The sequence below is a fragment of the Equus przewalskii genome, chromosome X, assembly GCF_037783145.1.
Source record: "Equus przewalskii isolate Varuska chromosome X, EquPr2, whole genome shotgun sequence".
Lineage (NCBI taxonomy): Eukaryota > Metazoa > Chordata > Mammalia > Perissodactyla > Equidae > Equus > Equus przewalskii.
The window spans coordinates 108,342,359-108,366,362 of record NC_091863.1 but is presented as its reverse complement, the minus strand read 5'-3'; the positions used below and the strand labels follow the sequence as shown (position 1 = coordinate 108,366,362).

Genomic DNA, 24,004 nt, shown 5'->3' with positions numbered 1-24,004 from the left:
AAAAGTTTAGAGGAGAGAAAGAATATTCAGGTTGGAGGGTAATGAGACGAGCTCGGCTGAAACCAAGTTTGTGCTACAAAGCAATGAGAGAGAAAACTGGAGAGGTAAGACAGGGCCAGCTTTATAGGATCTGAAATAATTGAAGAGTTTGAACTTCAAGAGTTTGGGCAGAATAGCATAGTTGTTAGGACCACAGGCTTTGCAGCCACACAGAACTGAGTCGAATCCCAGCTCTGTACCTCACTACCTGTGAGACTTTAGGCAAACAACTTAACCTGAGCCTCAGTTTCTCCAGCCATATGAAGATGTTGATAATAATGAGGACAATGAGGTGTTGTACATTCTTATCATAGTGCCTGGCAACTTATGTAAGTAGGTGTTCAATACAACCTAGCTATTCTTCTTCTCATTTAATAGGTAATGGAAAGCCATTGTAACTTTTTGCACAGGAGAGAAAAAGGTGAAAACGATGTTTTAGAAAAGCTATCTTGGTACTGGTTGTGGAAGTTGGATTCAACTGGCAGAGACAGGAAATCTATTAGAATACTGTTACAGTAATCTGGACCCAAGGGACAGAAGGAAGTAGTAATGGGAACAGAGAGGATGCTGTAAAGTAAGAATTAATAGGATTAGATGTCTAATTGGATAGAGTGGAAAAATAAGGAAGAACTGAAGATGAACCTAGAGCTTTGAGCCTTAAAACTGTGACTGACTATTTTGATGCCATTATGAAAAAGGAGGGAAATTGGGAAAGGTAGTTTAAGAAGTTAATCAGTCTTTTAAAATAATGGAGTAACAGTAAATCTTTTCAGTAAAATGTAATTGCTAGTATAGTTCTTCCATTTAATCTTTATGTAGATGTTTTCCTGTAGTGAGAAGCTCAAAATATTTTGTAATTCATTCAATCAACAAGGAAAGAGCAAGTTTTCCCAGAACTAGGGCAGAATTTTACTTATTGTTCCTCCCATCGTAAGTTGGAACATTAGCCAACATCAGCTATTTTGAGGGTCGTTAGTAAAGGCGGGTTGGTTCTTTTATCATTTATATCTTGCCTATTTCCAAAATGAATATAAGATGGCTTATAATGAAATAAGATTGTTAAAATAAGGATAAAAGTTCAAGAGCCAGGTAAGTGGCAAGGGCACGGAGTACTGTATCCTAGAAACCCACGTTAAGGAGAGATGCTGCACTTGAGCACTAAACTTACCTTTCAACTTTTTAGTACTGAGGGTAAAAATGGAAATGGTAAGTTACTCGCTTTTGCTCTCTAAAGAAGAGTATGCTGGAAAGATTTTAGTCGCCCAGTGTCAACACAGTGCTCAATAAACGCTTGTTGAAAGAATGAAACAATTTGTAACGTAAGAGAAAATTAAATTTCTTTTAAAACAAGCTGGGCTATTTCCTTAAAGAACGCCTCTTCCTAAAAGAGACTAGGTACTTAGTAGGTTCCAAAGAAAACTCAAAAAGATATCACAGAAATCTAATGTCATTGCTTTACTAGACTAGAAAATGGTGGCAAAGTCTGTAAGAAAGACTAACTGGGAAACCTAGCCAGCAGAAGAAAAGCTCACAGACACACCTTCCATAACAGATGATATCTATAGTTGTTCCTACCATAATCATGCCTGGTTCTCCAGTTGCTAAAATCTGTTTTAAAGGGCTTCATCTAATAAATCTCCCTTATACTTGTGTCTAACCCAATTTAACTTATCCAATTCAGGTAAGACAAAAACAAAACTGTAATATGTGTTGCTAAAGTTGCTTGCGAAAATATAAATACAAGGGATATACATTTGTGAAGATATAAATACAAGGGATGTACATTTCTGAAGATATAGATACAAGGGATGCTGGAAATGCTTAAGTAGATAATTTTTAAAATTGATTTTACTTAAGACACTACAGACAAAGTCAGGTTCTTTCTGCATGCCAATGATTTTATATCCTATTTAACAAGTCAGGAAATAAAGTTATAGAACAAAATACTGGGAGCAAACCACTATAGACTGAATTGTGTCCCACCAAAATTCATATGTCAAAGTCCCAAGCCTGGAGTGCCTCAGTTGTGATTTTACTTGGAGATAGCATCTTTGCAGATGTAGTCAGGTTAGGATGAGGTCATTAGGATGGGCCCTAACCCAATATGACTGATGTTCTTATACAAAGGAGAAATTTGGAGACAGACATGTATACAGGGAGAAGAGCATATGAACATGAGGCTGTCCATCTACAAGCCAAGGAGAGATGCCTGGAATAGATCCTTCTCTCACAGCCCTTGGAAGGAACCAACCTTGCCAACAACTTGATTTCAGACTTCTGGTCTCCAGAACTGAGAAAATAAATTTGCTCTTTAAGCCACCCAGTTTGTGGTACTTTTTTATGGCAACCCTAGAAAACTAATACACAAACTATTTCTGCAGGGCGGTTATTTATGTTTAGGGCTTTGGGAGATAGCGAACTAAAGGCCAAGTGCTTTTAAACCTCTTGAAATACAAACTCAATTGTTATTAGGAAAGAAAAATTACATTACAAGAATAATTCCTGAATATTTGCGCATTGCTATGTGTTTAGAAAATTAACTTCCACAGTAATCATTTCACAATATATACATATATCAAATCATTACATTGTACACCTTAAACTTACACAACGTTATATGCCAATTGTATCTCACTAAAGCCAAGAAAAAAGAAAATGAACTTCCAGCTTGATGTTCTCAACCTCTCTAATTCCTAAAAAACACATAATAACCACAGTCAAGAAGAAATGATCCATTAACTACTTTAACAGGAAGGGGCAACTGAAACCATATACTTACTTAAATTTTGACCCAGAACCTAATATTGACTTGGGGCTGTGTGCTTATTTACAAATAAAGGCAAATTTAATCAAGTCAATTTATAGGAAATATGGGAATAAAAGAACATATTAAACAACACCACATGGAAGCAAAATCAGAATGTGGGGCATTCTACAGGACAAATGGCCTAGCTTCCTCAATAAATAAGTTGCATGGAACAAAAACAAAAGGGGAAAGTTGTTTTAAATAAAAGAGAACTAAGAGATATACCAATCAAACATGATTGGAACATGTTTGAATCAGTAAAAAAGGCATTTTTGAGAATCAGGAAAATTGAACACGGACTAGTTATCAGATGACATTAAGGGATAAATTTTGTTAAATGTAATGATGGCATTGTGATTATGTAAAAAAAAAAAGTCCTTCTTAGAGATTCATATCAAGTGTTTACAGGTAAAAAGATATCAGGTATTTACTTTAAAGCACCCTTCTCCCCCCAAAATAGAAGGAAGTAGATGAAAAATGATGTACAAAATGTAAATAATAGTTAAAGCTGGATATTGAATACATGTAGGTTCTATTTTGTGTTTTTAAATTTCCATTTAATTTTTTTAAATTTTAACTTATATACTAGACATTGTGCACATATTAATTCCTTTCATCCTCACAATAATCCCATGAGGTAGCTACTATTTCCCCCGTTTTACCAAAAAATGAAATAAATGCCTTTATAAATATTATTAGCGTGAAAGTTCAGAATGTAATGAGGTGAGAACCAGACATTTCTGTTTTGTACGTAAAAGGTTAAGTTCAACAGCTAAAAAGAAGCCATGGATGAAGAATGCAGGTAAAGAAATATGAAACTTAAGGTATCTATTGGACCATTAAACTATTGATAACATCTTAATTTTCCATTCAATCACTACCCAGATTGAAAGTTAATGTTATTTCTGTTTTCCCACTTCATTCATTTTCCACTTGTGTTTCATTTGAAATGCTTATAATATATATTCTGTCAATATGCAAATAAGTTGGTTTACAATTATATTACAAACCAGTTAAATTAGTCTTGATTTCAAGCTTCATAATCGAATAGCAACATGTAATCAATTTTCAAACATTTGGTCTAATTTAGAGGAAGCAACAAAACAAATTGCACAGATAAACCAGAGATCATTTTACTGGTTTTAGGTTCTTTCATTAAGAATTTCTAAAATGGCTACATAGTCACAAAGACAAACAGTAAAAGAATGTTTTATTTACTAAAAAGCAAAAGAATCTTTTTACCTTACTTTCTCACTAGTGGATGATAAGCTGGACCTTAAGGAAGCCATGGTGAGGGAGGGAGAGAGGGAAAGGAAGCAGGAGCTGGACAGCTAGAAACGAGGGTTACAAGATGCTATGGCTTTTGTGCCACTGAAACAGGGAAAGGATGGCTGGAAAAGAATCCAGTAATTTGGGGCTAAATCTTGGCTCTGACACTAATTCTGGACATTGGATAAATTACTAAATTTCTCCCATCTTTAGTTTCTGATTGTATAAGGTTGTTATGAGAGTAAATGAGACCACAGATGTAAAGTGCCTATCACAGTGCTAAGTGAAGAATAAGTGCTTCCTAATAGTTAAGCCCCCCTTGAACAAGAGTCTGCTTGTAGTTGGGTCAAAACAAAATCCCACCAACAGTGGTGGAGTGGTGATTTGATCTTTTGAGTTCTGTGGCTAATCCTTGGATAAATAAAAGGTTTAATTCTGTATTAGGCTTTTGCTATTAAACACACACACACACACACACACCTGCACAAAACATAAGCCAGAGTGGTACAAGTGTTCCTGAACTCAGATCACTAAGAAGTGAAGACAAAAAGATAGCATAAAGATCATTTTATCTGTCAAATAAATTCATCTGAGGGTTTAAGAAAACCATGATAACTATGGTTATTATGAGCCTGAAAATTATCATTATTTTTGCTGAGGAAGATCCACCCTGAGCTAGCATCCACTGCCAATCTTCTTCCTCTTTTTGCTTGAAGAAGATTGTCCCTGAGCTAACATCTGTGCCAAGTTTCCTCTATTTTGAATGTGGGATGCCACCACAGCATGGCCACCGCCAAGTGGTGTAGGTCCATGCCCAGAAACTGAACCCGGGCTGCCAAAGATGAGCATGCTGAATTTAACCACTAGGCAATGGGGCCAGTCCCTGAAAATTAATTTTTGTGTATAGCCTTCGTCGTCTTCTTTAAGATCTTTGGAAGAAACTAGATTCAAGGTAAAAGAACTTGCCATATTTCAGGAAATTATCAATTTATTAAGATAGTTAATAACCTAAATAAATGTAGGACTCCTCAGTTGTTTTTCTTTTATTTTTTAGAGAAACTATTCCTGGAATTAAAAACTTAATCACATGTGGCTTCACTTAGAATTATTGAACTATAAGATGTCTTTTTTATTGAGGTAACATTGGTTTATAACATTATATACATTTCAGGTGTACTTCATTATAATTTGACTTCTGTATATACTACCTTGTGTTCACCACTAAAAGTCTAGTTTCCATCTGTCACTGTACAAATCGCCCCCCTTACCCCTTTTGTCCTCTCCCCACCTCCTTCCCCTCTGGTAACCACCAATCTGTTCTCCGTATGTATGTGTTTGTTTGTTGTTGTGTTGTTTCTTTATCTTCCACATATGAGTGAAATAATACGGTATTTGTCTTTCTCTGTCTGACTTATTTCACTTAGCATAATACCCTCAAGGGATCGGAAGAAGATATTTGCAAATCATACATCTGATAAGGAGTTAATATCCAAAACATATAAAGAACTCATACAACTCAACAACAAAAAACCAAACAACCCAATTGAAAAATGAGCAGAAGGTCTCAACAGACATTTCTCCAAAGAAGACATACAGATGGCCAATAGGCACATGAAAAGATTCTCAACATCACTAATCATCAGTGAAATGTAAATCAAAACCACAATGAGATATCACCACACCCATGAGGATGGCAATTACTAATAAGACAAGAAATTACAAATGTTGCAGAGGATGTGGAGAAAAGGGAACACTGCTAGTGGGAATGCAAACTGGTACAGCCACTATGGAAAATAGTATGGAGATTCCTCAAAAAATTAAGAATAGAACTACCATATGATTCAGCAATTCCACTTCTGGGTATTTACCCAAAGAACATGAAAACACTAGTAATTCAAAAAGATATATACATGCCTATGTTCACTGCAGCATTATTCACAGTAGCCAAGACATGCAAACAATCTAAGTGCCCACTGAAGGATGAATAGATAAAGAAGATGTGGTATACGCATAGGTATTTTTTAAAAGAAAAATAAAATTTACATTTTTTAATACACAGCTATCAGTTTTGAAAGTCTTCTTATCTGTTTGATTTGATGAAGGTGACTAATGCAAGTGTGAATAGGAGAAGGCAGCAAAAACTGAAATTTAAAATATAAGTCAAGCTTGCTTTAATGTTTCTGATTAATTATTTCTAAACAGTAAGTCAATGTTGAATTACCTAAAATATTTATTGAGTGCCTAATGCATGTTAGCAACAGTATTAGTTAAGTTTAAAATTTTTAAAAAATCAAAATTCCAATTGAATCTTGACTGAAAATTAATCAAAAGTCTCTCTCTCTCTCTCTCTATATATATATGTGTGTGTATCAAAACAGAACAAAATAACTGTTAACATAAGAAACATAGGGCAGAACATCAATAGAACACTTTGCTTATCTCCACCTTTCCTCTCCTAAGGCACCAGATGTTAAAATCACCTCATTCTTCCTGCCAGTTTCAGCCCATCATCAAAGCTTAGTGATAGGCATTGCCCAGAAAAGGCTGAAACAGTCATTAAGTCAGCAGAAACAAAATGACTCCATCAAACACCTTGGAATCTAGCTGGGGAAACCAAACTTTCATAAGATGGAATGACTTAAGGCAATCACTTTCAAGTAGTTCAGTACATCTGACTCTCGCTCAGATACTTGTTGTCTAGGCCCTTTCTCTTTTCAGGGATACTTGAGGAAATAGAAAAGGAGTTTGGTCTTTTCTCAAAGCTTATGAGGACTCATACAAGAGGGAAATGAAAGAATGGAGGGATTTAAGGCTAAGTGTGGAAATGAGGCTTGAAAATTACCTCTAGAATTCATTCATTCATTCCATCAGTATCCTGGTTAGTTCTTGAAATGCCAGATAACGAATTTACTAAATCTTACTTTCACATTATACCTTAAGAGTACATTGAGTTTTCTGTTCAAAAATATTTAACGAGTACCTACTATAAGCCTCAGCGCTGTGTCAGACCCTGAGGATCCAAAGATAAGTAAGGCATTTTCCTGTCCTTGAGAAATTTGAAGTCTAGGTAGGAAAAACTAGGCCACAGGTAAGTGCCAGAACAAGTTATGATTTGTGGGCGTTCAGAGGACAGAGAATCTAACTCTGTCTGGGGTCTCGGAGAAGGCTTCACAGAGGCTTCAACAGAGGAGGGAGGAATCATTAGACGGAGACGAGGAAGGACGGTATTTTACGGAGCGGGAAGAGACGTTCAGGCAGAGAGGCATACGTGGGGAACAGGGATGTTAAGGGTGGCTGAAACTTGTACATGATAGGGCATGGCAGGAAGTAAGTTTTGGGAAATTTGGCTGAAACCAGATTGTGGTTTATGGACTTTAGCCTTTGAGCCCAATAGGAAACCTAAAGCATAGGTCCCTCTGAGTTCTTAAACCTCAAAGATATTGTACACAAGAAGATCACACCTGTTTTAGAAAGGCAGCCCTAGCAGCATATGCGGAAGAAATTGAGGGTGGAGGGAAGATGGACTAAAAGCAGGATCTCAGGCCAGGTCAAAGATGAGGGTGTAAATGAAAAATGGGGGGATGAAGAGAAGGAGGCAGATTGGAGAGATGATCAGAAAGCGTAAAAAGAGTTAAAGATTGGCCTGAGGTTTCTAGCTGAAACCTATAAGCGGACGGTGGCCAAGAAAGGCAGTAAGAGGAGCGAGTTGGTGGATGGGGAGAAGATGAGTCCTCAAAAACACGTGTTGGACAAATAAATGTTTTCATGAAGCAGATAGTCTGAATTTTTATTAGGTTTTAAAACGTATCATATGACTTTTTAAGGAGTATATTACCTCACTAGTTATATTTTGCTTAAGAAAGGGTTAAAATCAGTTTGTTTTTTCTAATTTGTTAGAAGGTGGAGGAAACAGCCAAGGGTGTAAAAATAACAGCAGAAAATTCATATGTGGATAACTGAAAATTCACTACATATAAATTATGCCTGAAATTAGTGACAATTACTTCATCATCATAATTCACTATCAGAAAGATAGGGCTCTTAAGTATTTCAATATTTAGTGAGCCCTTATTATGGTTAAACCACAGTTATGACCCTCAGAGACCTTACACCAGACATGAAAGCAAATATACGAGAGACAAGGAAATGAGTCCTAAATGGAGGCAAATTGAGGTGGGAATAAAAAGCAAAGGTTAAGTGAATGGGCGTAGGGGGTGGGAGTGGGGGACAGGTAAGAAAGGCATAAGGGGGCATTTGAGTTGGGCCTTATAGGATGAGTTTGACAGCACAAGCAACAGAAAAGAGAAAGTGCTTGGCATGTTTTAGGAAAGGTTATTAGTCGTGTGTGAGTGGAAGGCCAGGTGTCTACAGAGAGACAGAAGTCTCAGAGGCCAAGAGGGTGAAGATGCTTGAAAACCTTGAAGGCAATACTCAAAAAGTTTGAACCGTGGAAAAATTACCTTCTTTGGTATACAAAGAAGAGGAGATTATACCTAATAGCACCGTCTATTTAACTTTGGAATAGACATTCTCAGATATTTATCAGCCCTGAGCCTGGTTAGTTTCCATCCAGAGGATGGGCATAAAGGAGGCGTCAGATGGCTATGGACTACAGACTGACCAGAAACTCAGACTGCATGGTACTTACTAATCATGTCCCAGGGTTGATATTTCAAGAACATTTTTAATTCAAATCAATAATGCCACTAGCTGACCCTCCTCACAAAAGTCAGGAAACTTTTCTGGATAAAACTTACATAAAAGGAATAAATTGGATATATGATTTGTTGCTATATGGAATAGTGTTCTGAACAATGTAACAGAGTTTCTCCTTCAAGCATCTATTCATAGTAAATGTGATATTGGTGATAATGCATGTAATATGCTTAGCACAGTGCCTGGCACATAGTATGTGCTCAATAAATGGCAAATGACTATTACCACCACTACCGCCATTATCACCACCATCATCAAACACATCTAGAATTCAATGTTTAGTGATCTATAAACAACAACTTGGATTATCTGTGGCAGATTTATAAAACTAGGCTATCTTTTCCCTGCTACCCAGAGTTCTTCATTCTTTTTCCCCGCTGATCTTTTAATTAGTTAATTTTTAAAATAGACTATTTTTTAGAGCAGTTTTCGGTTCACAGCAAAATTGAGTGGAAGGTACAGAGATTTCCCCTTCCTTCAGGTACATATAACTTCCCCCACTATCAAAAGCCCCACAAGAGTGGTAAATTGTTACCATAGATGAACCTACGTTGACACAGCATTATCATCCAAAGTTCACAGTTTACTTCAGAGTTCACTCTTGGTGGTGTACATTCTATGGATTTGGACAAATGTATGACGTGTATCCACCATTATAGTATCATAAAGAATAGTTTTGGGGCCCAAGTAGAGGTGTAATGGTTAAGTTTGGACGCTCTGCTTCGGCGGCCCAGGGTTCACAGGTTCGGATGCCAGGTACGGACCTAGCACCACTCGTCAAGCCATGCTGAGGCAGGTCCCACATAAAAATAGAGAAAGATGGGCAAAGATGTTAGCTCAGTGACAATCTTCCTCACCAAAAAAAAAAAAGAGAAAGAATTTCAGTGCCCTAAAAGATCCTCTGTGCTCCACCTATTCATCATGATCTTTTATTTTTCAACAGAAATTGACTCACCTTTTTTCTCATTATAAAGCAATACATGCTCAGTATAAAACATAATTAATAGGAAAAAACAGCATCACCCACCATCATGACCATAGTAAATATCTGTTTTATTTTTTCAGACATGGGTCCTACTTCACATAGTATTTTGCAGTTTGGGTGTTATTGGTTTTTTTAAATAACTTAACACATTCTAGTTCTGCATCTGAGGATGCTCACAGCTCTTGGCTGTTATTCTCATAGATAACTCAGCATATCTATACTGAAGGCAAGTATATACCTACATAAGTCTTAAAATAATAATGAAGTGATACTTTGAACAAAATCAAAGCATATGCATAATGCTGATACAGTAAGCTAAAGCACTAAGCCTTGAAATTCTCATCATCAAATAAGTTAAAATGACTTCAGTTCTGCCAAACACAGTCCATTATATTAAATGATTTATTTTAAATATGCATTATATTAAACTTAACCTTATGCAAATTAAGAGCCTAGAATTCCTAAGGAAAATTATGCATTTAAAGAAATGCCAGGTACATGGTTGCTCTGTATATGTACTATTACTAACAAAAACATCTAGGGGGCCAGCCTGGTGGCATAGTGGTTAAGTTCCCACACTCTGCTTCAGTGGCCCAGGGTTCACTTCTTTGGATCCCAGGAGTAGACCTAGCACCACTCATCAAGCCATGCTGTGGTAGCATCCCACATACAAAAATAGAGGAAGATAGGCACAGATGTTAGCTCAGGGTCAATCTTCCTCATCAAAAAAAAAAAAATCTAATACTTATTGAGCATTTAGTATGTGCCAGTGCCATGCTGAGTGCTTTATGCTGATTAATCACCACAACAAACCTATGAAGCAGATACTATTACATTCCCATTTTACAGAGGAGGAAATTAAGGCATAGAAAGGGTACTCTGCCCACAAATAACCATGCTCGTATGTACGGTGCCATTTAAAGGTCCTCACCTCTCAGTCATTCTTTAACCCAATCCAATCTGGCTTCTTCTCGCCCTACCCCCCTCTCCACTGAGCTTGCTTTCAAATATAAGAAATTCATGAATAATCTCCATTTTGGTAACTGAATGTACACCTTCAGGTCTTTATCATGTCTGACTACTTAGCCAATGACAATATTTTTCCTTGGTTTTCATGGTACTACTCTCTTCTGAGTCTCCTCTCGCCTCTCTGACCATTCATCTTTGTTTTCTTTGGTGGAGTCTCTTGCGACTGATGTTTAAGTGCTGGTGAACTTTAAAGCTTTTTCCTGTAGCCTCTTCTCTTCTTCTTTTATACTCCCTCCATAGGTCATATCATCCATTCCCCTAGCTTTAAATTATGATCTACTGATGCTTCTTATGTGTGTCTCTAGCCCAAATCTCTATCCTGAGCTTCAAACTAGTATATCTAACATCTCCAGTCAGAGATCCCAGAGAACCTCAAACTTAACACGTCCAAAACTAAACTCGTCTTCTCTTCTAAATCTACTCTTCTTCCAACATTCCTTCCTTCTTCTGTGGTAGCACCATCCCATCAGTTGCCCAAGCCAGAGACCTAGTAGTCACCTTTGCCCCTACCCTTTCCCATTCTCCATCAAATCTATCAATTGATTCCACTTTTCAAATACTCATGAATCTGGCACTTTCCTTTGCCCACTGCCATCATATTAATCCAAGTTACTATTAGCTCTTTGCCAGGGTTACTGCAGTTGCCTCCTATCTGATCTTCTCACATCTACTTTTGCCCTGTTCCAATCCACCTTCCAGTCTGCAGGCAGGGTAATCTTTTAAAAATGCCAACCTGATTACGTCAATCACAGACTTAGAATTCTTCCGCGGCTTCTCACTGACCTTAGGATAAAGCATAAAATCTTTAACATGACTTGGAAGGCTCTACAAGATCTTGCACTAGTCTGTATCTCCAACCTCTTCTCCCACCGCTTCATCTTTACTCCCACTCTAGCTAGAATGCACTTCTTTCAAATTCTCTGCACGCTCTATTCTCTACACACCACACTCCCTTTCACTTCCAGGCCTTCAAACATGCCATTTTTACCTGGAATACTGTCTGCTCCCGCAACCAATATCCCAAACTAACTAACTCTTACATATCAATAAGATCTCAGCTCAGATGTCATTTCCTCCTTCAACTCCTCAAACTAGGTTAGATCTCCCTGGCAACTAGATCAGGGCTTAATTCACAGTACACTCCTAAAAGTATTTGTTAACTTGGCTGAGTAGAAAAGAAGCCTGGATAGGTATGGAGAGCTTTGATAGACAAGCAAGTACTCAATAAATATTGTTGAATGAATGAGGAAATAAGTGAGTGAATAGAAGGAGGAAGATTCGTTTAATGAATAATTCTAACTCTTCCCAATACAATATAAGTGCATCTGTGGGAATAATGATAAATATTCTATGAGGAGGAAAATTTCCAGTTTTAAGATTAGGAGGCAATATTTTTAAAGGGGTTCCAACCTATAACATTTCACCAAAATATGTTCTATAGATTCCATCATATTAAAAAATCATGGGGCGAGCCCCACGGCCAGTTAAGTTCACGTGCTCGGCTTTGCTGGCCAAGGGTTTCGCCAGTTCGGGTCCTGGTCATGGACATGGCACTGCTCATCAAGCCATGCTGAGGCAGCGTCCCACATAGCACAACCAGAAGGACCTACAACTAGAATATACAACTATGTACTGGGGGGCTTTGGGGAGAAGAAGAAGAAAAAAGAAAAAGAAGAAGAGGATTGGCAACAGATGTTAGTCTAGGTGCTAATCTTTAAAAAAAATCATATAAGAGAAATCTATGAACAATTATGTGTCAACAAATTGGATAATCTAGATGAAGTGGACAAAATCCTAGAAACACACAAATTACCAAAGTGATTTCAAGAGGAAATAGAAAATATCAACAGACCCGTAACAAGTAAAGAAATAGAATCTATTTCAAAAACCTTCTAACAAAGAAAAGTCTAGGACTAGATGGCTTCACTAGTGAATTCTACCAAACATTTAAAAAGAATCACCACACCAATCCTACTCAAACTCTTCCAAAGATAGAAGAGGAGGCACATTTCCTAACAGATTCTATGAGATCAGCATTACCCTGATACCAAAGCCAGCAAAAATGCCAGAAGAAAACTACAGACCAATATCCCTTGTGAATATAGATGGATAAATCCTCCACAAAATAATAGCAAACCCAATCCAATAGTACATTAAAAGCATTATACACCCAATCTATCCTAAGAACCTGAAATCAGCAATTCCAAAAGTCCCATGCACACCTATGTTCATCGCAGCATTATTCACAATAGCCAAGTCATGGAACCAACCTAAGTGCCCAGCAACTGATGATTGGATAAAGAGGATATGGTATATATATACAATGGAATACTACTCAGCCATAAAAAAGGACAAAGTCGTCCTATTCAGAACAACATGGACAGACCTTGAGGGTATTATGTTGAGTCAAATAAGCCAGACAGAGAAAGATGAACTTTGTATGACTCCACTCATAGGTGGTAGTTAACATATGGACAAAGAGATCTGATCAGTGGTTACCAGGGGAAAGGGGGGGTGGGGGGAGGGCACTAGGGGTGAAGAGGTGTACCTACAACATGACTAATAATGATGTACAACTGTAATTTCACAAGGTTGATAACTATCATAATCTTAATTTAAAAAAAAGCATTATACACCCAGATCAAGTGGGATTGATCTCAGGAATGCAAATGTGGTTCAACATAAGAAAATCAATGTAATACATCATATTAACAGAACGGAAAGGAAAAACCACATGATCATCTCAATAGATGTAGAAAAAAACATTTGGAACAATTCAACACCCTTTCATGATAAAAATATTCAACAAGTAGGACTAGAAAGGAACTTCCCCAATGTGATAAAGAGCATTTACCAAAACCTCCAGCTAATCTCATACTCAATGATGAAAGACTTGAAAGCTTTCCTCCTATGATCAGGAACAAGACAAGGAAGTGTGCTTTTGGAAACCAGAGAGAAGTGGTGGGTGAACCACACTGTAAATGCACTAAATGTCCCTGGATTGTATGCTTTAAAATAGTTAACTGTATGTTATATGAATTTTATCTCAATAAAAAGATTTACACAGTGAATCATTTATTCACTTTGGCTTACTGATCAACAAGCATATTTCCTCTGTTTACAGGATAATTAGTAGATAAGAGTTGTAATTTAGAGATTGCATTATAACACCATGAAAAACAAACTTTATTTTCAATTCAAGATAACTTTGAGATAAAAGTCCAACTAAAAGCCTGAAAAATACTCTTAGGAGAGTCTGCAAATTTTCCTCTCAAAATGAGAATGTTCTTTTAAAAATTAGAAGCCAGATGGTCTTAAACATAAAACAAATCTCAACGTTAAATCCATATTGGATTTAAAAGTTAATTCTGCTGCAGCTGCAGCAAAGCAATCATAACTGTAGTCAATGTGTTTATTTTTTTCTTCACTAACGTTTAGAGCTGTGGCTCTCAAAGTGGGAACTTGTCAGAAATGCAAATTCTCAGGCCCTGCCCCACATCTCCTGAATCACAAACTCTGGGGTTGAGGACCAGTATTCTGTTTTAACAAGCCTCCCAGGTGCAAACTCAAGTTTGAGAACCAATGGGTAAAACCAATAGCACAAGTCTTGGCCAGTGAGGCTGCCATAAGCATTTTCTTACCAGACAGTGTTGGGTTATGGAGGTTATACTGTTTCCTCTAGCTCTTAGCGTGTCAGCTTGGAACATCTGTGAATTATCACTAAGAAGAAAAAGAAAATATTTGTCATTTAAAATCCATTACAAAATTTTTTAAAAAGAAATAAGATTTCAAATACGTAAACAGCAATGCCATTAATGTAAATGGCTTCTTTGTGGAGACAGCTGTGCAGATGTAGAAATTAAAACACACACATATGCACGCGCACACACACACACACATACACAAAGCCTTAGTTGGCTGAGCCTAAACAAGTGTCCATGTCAGGTAAGGAATTCTCAAGCAAGCCACTTTACGTCTAATCGTGCTACCAAGAATAAGTATAACTTATTGCGGCCTTGGAAATACATCATTTTCTGTGTAAACCTGTAACTGACTTAAATTTATGATTGGAGCCATAATGTGCTAGAACTAATTTCCTCTCAACTCCCAAACTTTCACATGAACAAGAGGGATAACCAATAGCAGGCGTCAACAGAACTGAGATTTTCACAGATATGTTTCCTTTGGCCTATTGTTAAAAATGTTTTCGAATTAGGTGGGCACATTCGAAACACTGAGAGATGTCACGTAAATAATCCAGATTCCAGATTTCTGACTTCTACTGAAAAGTTGCAAGATGTCGCCTCACTGGGTCACATTCCCACAAGGCAACAATGGACTGAAGCTGAGCAGATGCTGCCTGCTGAGGATGGTGCTTGTGTCCTCAGCTTTGACGGTGCTCACCCCACTGGCCTTAGCCCTATCCGAGCTTGAGACCCGGAAGAAGTCATCTTTTCCTTTTCCTGTCTTCTTTTTGTTATAGCTTTTTAATCAGAAACACTTTAAGACTCACAAGATATTGCAAAAATGATACAGAGGGTTCCTGTGTACCTTTCACCCAGGTTTCCCCAATGACAATAAGAAATCATCTTGAACGTTTTCTTTCTTGCCACCTATATCCAATCAGGCCAGGGCTTTTAGGTTTTACGGATATAGTCTCTTATATCCATCTTATTCCTTCCAGGCTCCTTGCCAAAAAACAGTTCAAAGCCTTTTACTTTTCCACAGACTCTGCTAATCTACTTGGTCATCTCACCTCTCTTCTTTCCCTACGGCAATCTATCAAACAGACTCCCAGACCACCTTCCTAAAGAACAGCTTGCTCTCCTGCTCACGACTTTCAGAAACTGTCTTCACGGCTGGCCGAATTCAGTTACACTCTTTACTGGGACATTCAAAGCTCTCCACAATTTAGCTCCAGAGTTTTAGATTTCATGGACTAGTAAAATTTACAAACAAAATCTTGGTAGAAACACAGTTGCTACCATTTTCTTTTGCCAAGTAAGGTCATTAAAAAAAACTCACCATCTACTGACACCATTGTTTCATTTATAAAAGGACATTTTGGTATTTAAAAAAAAGAGTAAAAGTAACAATCTCAGAGCAAAGCACAGTCCTGCCCAGGAAAGGATGATTGGCACCTACATAACAACATATTTAAGTACGCTGTATTTAACTTTTTTTAACCATGGATTGGTGAAAATGTCACCGGGGATCAGCACTGGTCAGCAGATGAACATTTTGGAGCCAGTGATCCAGGTAGAGTGGATCAGCTCTCTGGAATACATCTGTGCTTTTCCACCTTCAAGCCTGTTCCATATACTTGGAATGCTGTCCCAGCTATCCAGCCCCCTCTCTTCCAGTCTGCATCCTATCATTCTGTTTGTTAGGACCCATCTCAAATGACACCTGTCCAAGAAACTTTTCCTTATCCCTCACCAACCCCCGTGTCATTTCTCACTCCGTTCTTCCAATTCCCCTTGCACTTTCTTTCCCTCCCTAAGCACAGATCTTACTCTACCATACACAAGTGTTTGAAGTGTTTATTTTCCCTATTAAAAGCTTATTGAGCCTTGAGATACATCTTTGCAGCATGGTAATTTGCACAGAACAGACAGTAACTCAATACTTTATGAGAGGATATATATATGGGTGTAATTTTTACTTCCTGTCCCAGTCATTTTTCCCTATGAGAACAGGAATATATTTGAGCAGTCGCTTATAAGGGAGTTGGAGGGACACTAAGGGGTTATATATTTCCACTATCTTTTGTGTGTGGGGGTTAATTCTTAAGGCTGGCAATTATATTCTCCCCTAAATTATCGTCTGCCAATTTTAATATTTAATTTTTATTTAATATATTTTTAATTATCTTAATATTTAATATAAATTTAATAAAACTATAACTGAAAGAGTTAGGCATCATTGAGGCAGCATATACTTCAAGTGGTATGAGTCACTCAACATGAATTCATAAAATCCTAGGTGATACCTAGAACTGAGTTAAGTACTACTTACACTTTGGAAAAAGTGAAGGTCATATAACTAGATAGATGTTCAATGCTCCACATCAAATGATCAGTAAACAACTCTGTCTAAACTACAATAGATTTATGCCAGTTATATTCCCAAAGCAATCATTCTTCATAGCCGCTATTCTTCTGCCAGGTTGTAAGAGTTTAATAAACCAGACGGTTGGCAAATTTTTTTCTGCAAAGGGCCAGATAGTAAATATTTTGGGCTTTGTGGGTCATACAATCTCTGTTGCAACTACTCAACTCTGCGATTGTGGGAAAGCGGCCATGGTTGATAAGTAAACAAAAGAGCATGGCTATGTTCCAATAAAACTTTATTTACAAAACCAAGTGGCAGGCTGGATTTGGCCCACAGCAGTAGTCTGCCTTTCAAAACAGAATTGAGGCAGCAACAGTTTAAATGCAGGGTCAGGCTAAAGGTATTTCAGCGGGAAAGGCGCTGGCAGAAAGCCAAGAACTTAATCTAGGATTCTAATAAGGGCTAGAGAAGGAGAATAAAAAAACTGCTCCCTTTAAATAAAGTCATTGACACCAATAGTGAAGTCAGTCAACTAGAGGGCTAAAGAGTATAAAGAACCAAGAGGTTCGAAACTTTCAACTTTGATATTTTTATTAATGCAAGATATACACAAAACAGCGCAGGAACTTCTTAAAGACAGTAACACTTGTATTAAAGAGTTGACATTGAAGGAACACACTCTGCAAATGCCAGTACAAGAGAGATTCAAAGTCCTTATACACAGGAAGCATCAAGCGAAATGGGAAAATTACCTGAAAGAAGTGCAACAATATTTAGTGAGCTGTGAAAGAGGCATGGCAACAGTGTTAGAGGGCCGACCAAGCGAAAGTGAGGCAGTGAGCAGTGTACACATGACACTGAAAAGAACAGAGGTGAAAATGAATTCAACTAAAGCTCAGTGTAATTCTACTCTAAATTTTTCTTGCTTCAGGGTAACTTCTCTGGCCATACTCTAAACTTGCCACAACAGCATAAAATATGCCCTCAGGAGATCATTTGGACAAGTTCCCTGACCTCAGGCGTGTCATATATCATTCCTGTGTTACATCTTTTTCATAGACAAGAGTCCCCTGGACGTGGTCTACTTTATGGTTTCTTTAACTCCTACTAGCTAAATATGCAATTGCCTCTCATCTTTCTGTACAAATTTCACTTCATGCATCAGGATCTTAAGCTATGGAATTCAATACCGTTAACTATGCTCTAATATAAACTCAAAAATTTCAAACCCTTTACAGAACAAAGCAAAGTATAAAGGGATAACTGCAATCACTCTCTTTGCTTCCAGGACTTTGAGGATTGGGGAAAGCAGCCTGCCTGGCTGCCCCAGCACCTATTATATTAAACAGGATCCACAGGTTCCTTCAAGTACATATCCTCCATCATCTCTTTGCAACTTGTTTTTTCATTTCATAAAGGGGTCCAGGGGCCAGCCCGGTGGCACAGTGGTTAAGTTCACACACTCTGCTTCAGCGGCCCAGGGTTCACCAGTTTGGATCCTAGGTGTAGACCTACACATCGCTCATCAAGCCGTGCTGTGGCCGCATCCCACATAGAAGAACTAGAAGGACTTACAACTAGGATATACAACTATGTACTGGGGCTTTGGGGAGAAAAAAAAAAAAAGAGGAAGATTGGCAGCAGATGTTAGCTCAGGGCCAATCTTCCTCACCAAAAAAAAAGAAAAAGAAAAAGAAAAAAGACTGCTATTTCCAAATTGACCAGGGTGTCATTAAAAAAAAAAGGAAGATTCCCAATAAAACCAACATTCTCCCTAAGTGCTTTCTTCTACTAGCATAATGGGTCCATAAAATACTTCCATTCACACAACAGGATTAAAATTCTGAATTTATAGAATGTTCTTATTCTCAGCACAGCATGCAGAGCCACCCCTTTTAATTTTTCTATCTGCCTATGGAAAAAGGTAATGTATTATTTCTTGGTCAATCTTCCTTTGTTTTTCATTTTGTAACAATATATTCTCCCTTACCTAAAATGACCAGGAAGCTGCATTTGTTTAGAGTTAACCAGCTTAGAGGTTGATTAGTAGTGGACACAGCACTAGCACAGGGGTCACTGGCTCTACTACTATGTCATTTTGGACATTTATGGGCCTCAGTTTCCTCCTATGTTAAACGACGGGAGATCTGGTCTGAGTTCACTAACAGTTGTGATTTACATCAGTTAGTATGATGCCAGCGAAAGGTGAGGAGCAAAGTTAATAACACAAGCAGTGGCTGCATTTTTAGACATTTTTATGGTATTGAGAAAACTTTAAGATACTGGGATGTGAGATCCAAGATCTCACTTTAAAATTCTGTTTTAAGAAACAATAAGTTTGAGTTATGCTAGACCTTTGGATATGTGCAGAAAATGCAGTTAACCATCTGGGCAGTGTTTCTAAATCTTATATTTTTTCATTAGCAGCCCTCTAAGGAGCCTGTTTAGATATTTTCCCCCTCTAATTGCTTCCTCTTGAAAATTCCCACACAATTTTCACATGTATATCTGTGCTTTATACACAAAAAGAGTAAGATTTTTTCATACACCCATAAGAACCAAGTTGGGAGCAATATCAGCCATTGATAATGCAAAATTTAGGAGATCAAGTTTCTGTGGTACCTAAACTTTTTGTTCAAATAAAAACCAGGTGTAAAAAAGGCCCAAGCTTATTTGTTTGACAACCATTTCTATTTGATGGAGGTGAGGGTAAAGAGGTGACAAAGCAGCTGAGAGAATGACAAAAATTACAGTCATCACAGAAGATCTGAAGGCGAGGGTGAGGCGCGCTCAGTTTCTTCAAAGGAATGGGTAAGAGATGGAGTGAAGTTAGAAAAAGTCGTGCTCAAGACCAATTGGTTGCTGCTTTCGGGTCCTGGTGGCCTGTCAGAAGAGGACGTTCAGGTTCCTGTGTGTCACCCTCAGGATGGGTGTGCGCTCTCCCTCCGGCCAGCCCATCCCACTTCCCCCCAGGCCAAGGGTGAGATCTCCGAACACCAGGGACAAGGGAGATACCTGTAAAACCTCAATGAATAAAGAGATGGGACTGCTATGGGAAGTCACTTTCTCCAACACTTGCCACCCACCCCCCTGTTTGCCTCCTCCGGTATCTCAATCCTGCTCACCCAAGCCCATTGATCACAGGGGCGCTGTTGGATCTTCTCAAGATGCTGCCATCTGTGGTGCTTGAACTCGGCTGGAGCTCCAAGTCTAGTTCCATTTTTTCCAGCGGCATGTCCGTGTCAAGAGAGAAGCCACTGTTTAGATCGGAGTTCTCAACGTTTTCTGGCTCCCATTCACATAAGGACACGTCAGCTTGGTCTGGAGACGATGTAGGGAGAGAGAAAAAGGGGGGGGGGGAAGAGAAGAGAGGAGGAAGCTCTTAGACGAGTGGGATGCTCACTTTTGCAGCCCTACCATCCCTAACACAGTGGGCACAAAGTGGGGCAGGACTGGATCTAAACCTCCTAACCTCTAAGTTCGGGCCCCTAACGCTGACATCCTTCCCCTCCAAGCCTAAATGAAAATGAGGAATTTATCTTAGTCCTCCTCCTTGATCTCTCTCAGCCAAGGCAAACCCAGTAAGCCTTCCCGGCCAAAATAAAAACTACAACCTGCCGCCTCCGAAAATCAGTTGAGCACCGCCCCTCTGCGCATGCGCCTCGTGCCCTGCCCGCCGACACAAGCTTACTGCGCAAGCAATGAGCATTATTGCAGGCGCCTTTGTCCGCGTTGCCAGGGGCGCATGCGCAGTTCGCGGGCCGCCTGTTTTCCCAAGCCCGGTCTTTTCCTGTTCTCCTAGTACAGATTCACCGTGGTTGTTCCTCTTCTCCCATGTTAACCCTGGAATGGTTTCGTTAACCATTATTTAGGAAAGAAAGGGTGGGGAAGAGTAAGGTGTATGGGAGCGCCGTCTTTTCTGCCCTACGTCTAATACTCCATTTTCTCAGTTTTGGTTAGCCCGCTATCCCTTTACGACTGAGATCAAAAGCTTGTTACCTCTCATGACGAATTTTTCCATCCTGTTACAGCAGACACACCACACCTTTGCAATTTTAAAAAAGCTAAAGCCTGAAAAAAAATCCCAAAGCCACTCCTAAATGCTTAGAGGCCACCTGCTCCCAAAGGGTTTTGGTAAGGCGCTAACCCAACTGAACCAATTGCACAGACGAATCATTACTTTCTCCGTGGTTTCTTTCTTTTTTTTTTTTTTACCATAATCGTACATTGTACGTTTTTACACTGAATAAAATCTAGCTCCTCAAAGCTATTAATCTAAAAAGAAAAAAAGATTTGAGCTAAAGCAGGGAGGCTTATTTTCTTAAAACAGTATCTCAGAATTTAGTATCCATCCAAATCAGTGTTTGCGTTTAACATTCAAAACATTTTAAGAACTGCTCTTTTAGAATTTTTCACCACCAGTTAATGAGCCACATTGAACGCTGAAATCTTAACTCCATGCTAATAATTTTGTAAAACTACACATTTTAGGAGCCATATAGAGAATTGGCAGAGAAGGCAAGTGAAACTAGTGAAATAGGAGTTACTAGTTAAAATAGTCATAACATGGTATAGCACTTTACAGTTTAAAAGATGTTTTCACATACTTATCTCGATTGGTTCAATCATTAACCCTGCTCAGCTAGTCAGTGGTGAACTTAATATAAGGGGATTGTCTTAAAACAGTTTATGACAAGTTATAGCATGAAAGATCATAATCATTCTTCATTCATTCTGAGAACAGAATAGGAAAAGCTTAATTATATTAAGCAGAGTTAGGTTACCTAAATCCCAGACATGAGGACGATTTGGAGTCTCCATTCCTGATGTAAGACAGATTAACAATAGCTGCCATTTGGGGGACACTTACTATTTGCCAGGTACTGTCCTAAGCACTTTAAATATGTGATCACATTTAATGCTTACAATAACTCTGAGAGGCAGGTACCATCATAATGCCCATTTTTCAAAGGAGGAAACTGAAGCCCAAAGGGGTTACTCAAATTGCAACTGCTAAGTGGTAAAGCCAAGATTCCTGTGCCCTATTTAAGTGAAAAGACAGGTGAGGTGCCTCTGGATATTTCTCTGAACACTATTTATATACTCGTAAGCACTTGATACTTGTTAAATTATTTTATGGATAAATGCAGGTTTAAATAACCTGTCATTCACAACTATCTAGTAAAGCAGGTAACTCATTTCTATTTTACAGTTGATAAAATTCCAGAGAGATTAATGGCACATAATTAGGTAGCAGTAGACTCAGCTAGTACCAAGATCTCCTGAAAGCCGCTGTCAAAGTTCCTAGGGTACCTGGAAAGTTTAGGAAAGATGGCAGTTAAAAACTCAGTAAAGTCAGGGTGAATGTAGAAGGCAGTGGTTAAATACAGAACAGAGGGTCAAAACCAAACTTGTCTGAGTAGCAGAAAAATATGGAGTACACCACAAAACCAATAGATCTTAACTCCATTCTACTGCTCATTTTACTTTTCAAAGAGTTTGTTAATATGCTTGGCAGGTAATAAGGCTTAACAGATATATTTTGAATGAATAGACGAAATCTTATCATGCCTAAGCATTACAGATATCTAACTTTTAAAAGTCTAAGTACAATAACACTAAGAAAATAGGTATAATAAAATGACAAGGAAAGAGCAATTAAGAGACTGTTTATAGAACAGGGGTAGCAATTTGAAACAACGAAATACATGAGATGGCAATAAGTTTCCAGCTATTAGCAAAAAGGAAGAATTCTCTTTAACTAAAGTTCAGCTACATGTCAGGAACCCAAAACCTGTAAAGATAGAGACAGGACTCATAGGTCACACATAAGGTGGAATGTCAAAAGGAGCAACTACTACGAAAACAGAAATAACTCTGTATACTGCAGTGGCAAACACAACATTTAAAGAAATTATTTTTACTTCTTCCAGTTTCTGCTCACACACTATTATACCAACCTAGCTGTGTTTCATGATCAGCTTTCTCCGTTCCATAGAAATGTGCCATGATCTTGGATCTGGTTTGCTTAAAACTATACCTTGACACTTATGCTACTCCTCTCTTCGTATGTCTGTCCCAGTCTGCTGCCATCTGCCTCAGGCCTTTTACCTATAAGAGTTGTGTCCTACAAACATGTCATAATCAGCTCTTTATTTGGCCAGTTGTCATGGCAACCTTTAAGCAACCTATTTACCTTTAGTTATCACAAGACCAAGTCAAATACACCTTGAATCCAGGCTCAGAAACCAAACACCCCAAACTTCCCAAAAGATTTACATGAAGGATAAAAGAAACTAGGTAACTAGGTATGAATAAAACTTGAAAATGACAGCTAAAGTAGCATCCATCTTCTCACATATCCTCGAGTTTCTCCTAATTTTAAGCTCCTGAAAGTTAGAGATTCTACTAAATTGTTTGACTCCTCTGAGTTAGGGACTGTGCATGTGGTCAACAAATGATTGGTTAGTAGCTATTGTAAACAATAGAATGTACAACCTTTTTTTTGAGCAGATGGAGGGGGTTGCTGAGACCTTGAGTTAAAAAGAGATACATAAGTTGATCAAAAACAGAGCTTGCATTTATAATCCATCTGGAGGGAAAAAATAGGCAATTTAGAGGAAACTTTCCAAAAGTGCTTTAAAAAATCTCATGTTACAAGCAGAAAACAACATTGAGAAACAAAATGATGATTGGGCTTGGCAAGTTTAATATGGTATAACTGAACTGAAGAGGCTGGTAATACTATTTTTGCTAAATTTTGAAACCAATTTTATAATTATTAAATTTCCTGTACTTTCTACCTATGTATGATTAACACAATACAATGGCCATTTTCTCCCAGGGTCATTCCAGTGGTGAAGATTAAACGAGTTAACATTTCTGGAGCTCTTAGAATAGTACCTAGCACACAGTAACTGCTATTTAGGTGTTTGTTAAATAAAATAAATAATTCCAGGTCTCACGTGCTGAACCCTGATTGTTAGGGTCTCCGTAAATCCTAGAAAGACAAAAAAATCTGGTTCTGCTACTTGTTCTTCAGGACTTTTCCTAATACGTCTTGTTGAAGCTAAAGATGCTTGTAAAATGGAGATGAGTATTTCTCA

The 24,004-nt window shown here is 38.2% G+C and overlaps 1 protein-coding gene across 8 annotated transcripts in view; it reads right to left on the bottom strand.

Annotated features, from left to right (window-relative positions):
• Positions 1-23,040, bottom strand: part of LOC103540460 (P2R1A-PPP2R2A-interacting phosphatase regulator 1-like) — a 78,016-nt gene extending 54,976 nt beyond the window's left edge. For 4 of the 8 annotated variants that reach the window (XM_070604387.1, XM_070604386.1, XM_008507051.2 and 1 more), the window contains exons 1-3: positions 20,513-20,589; positions 20,024-20,219; positions 14,486-14,564 (exon numbers count right to left, since the gene is read on the bottom strand). In XM_070604387.1, coding sequence (XP_070460488.1) covers positions 14,486-14,564; positions 20,024-20,133 — 189 coding nt within the window. In that variant the 5' untranslated portion in view covers positions 20,134-20,219; positions 20,513-20,589. Of the gene's footprint in view, positions 1-14,485; positions 14,565-20,023; positions 20,220-20,512; positions 20,590-22,858 lie in introns of those variants that run through there. The other 4 variants (XM_070604384.1, XM_070604381.1, XM_070604383.1 and 1 more) reach the window with 3 other exon arrangements.
• Positions 23,041-24,004: the final 964 nt, after the last annotated feature.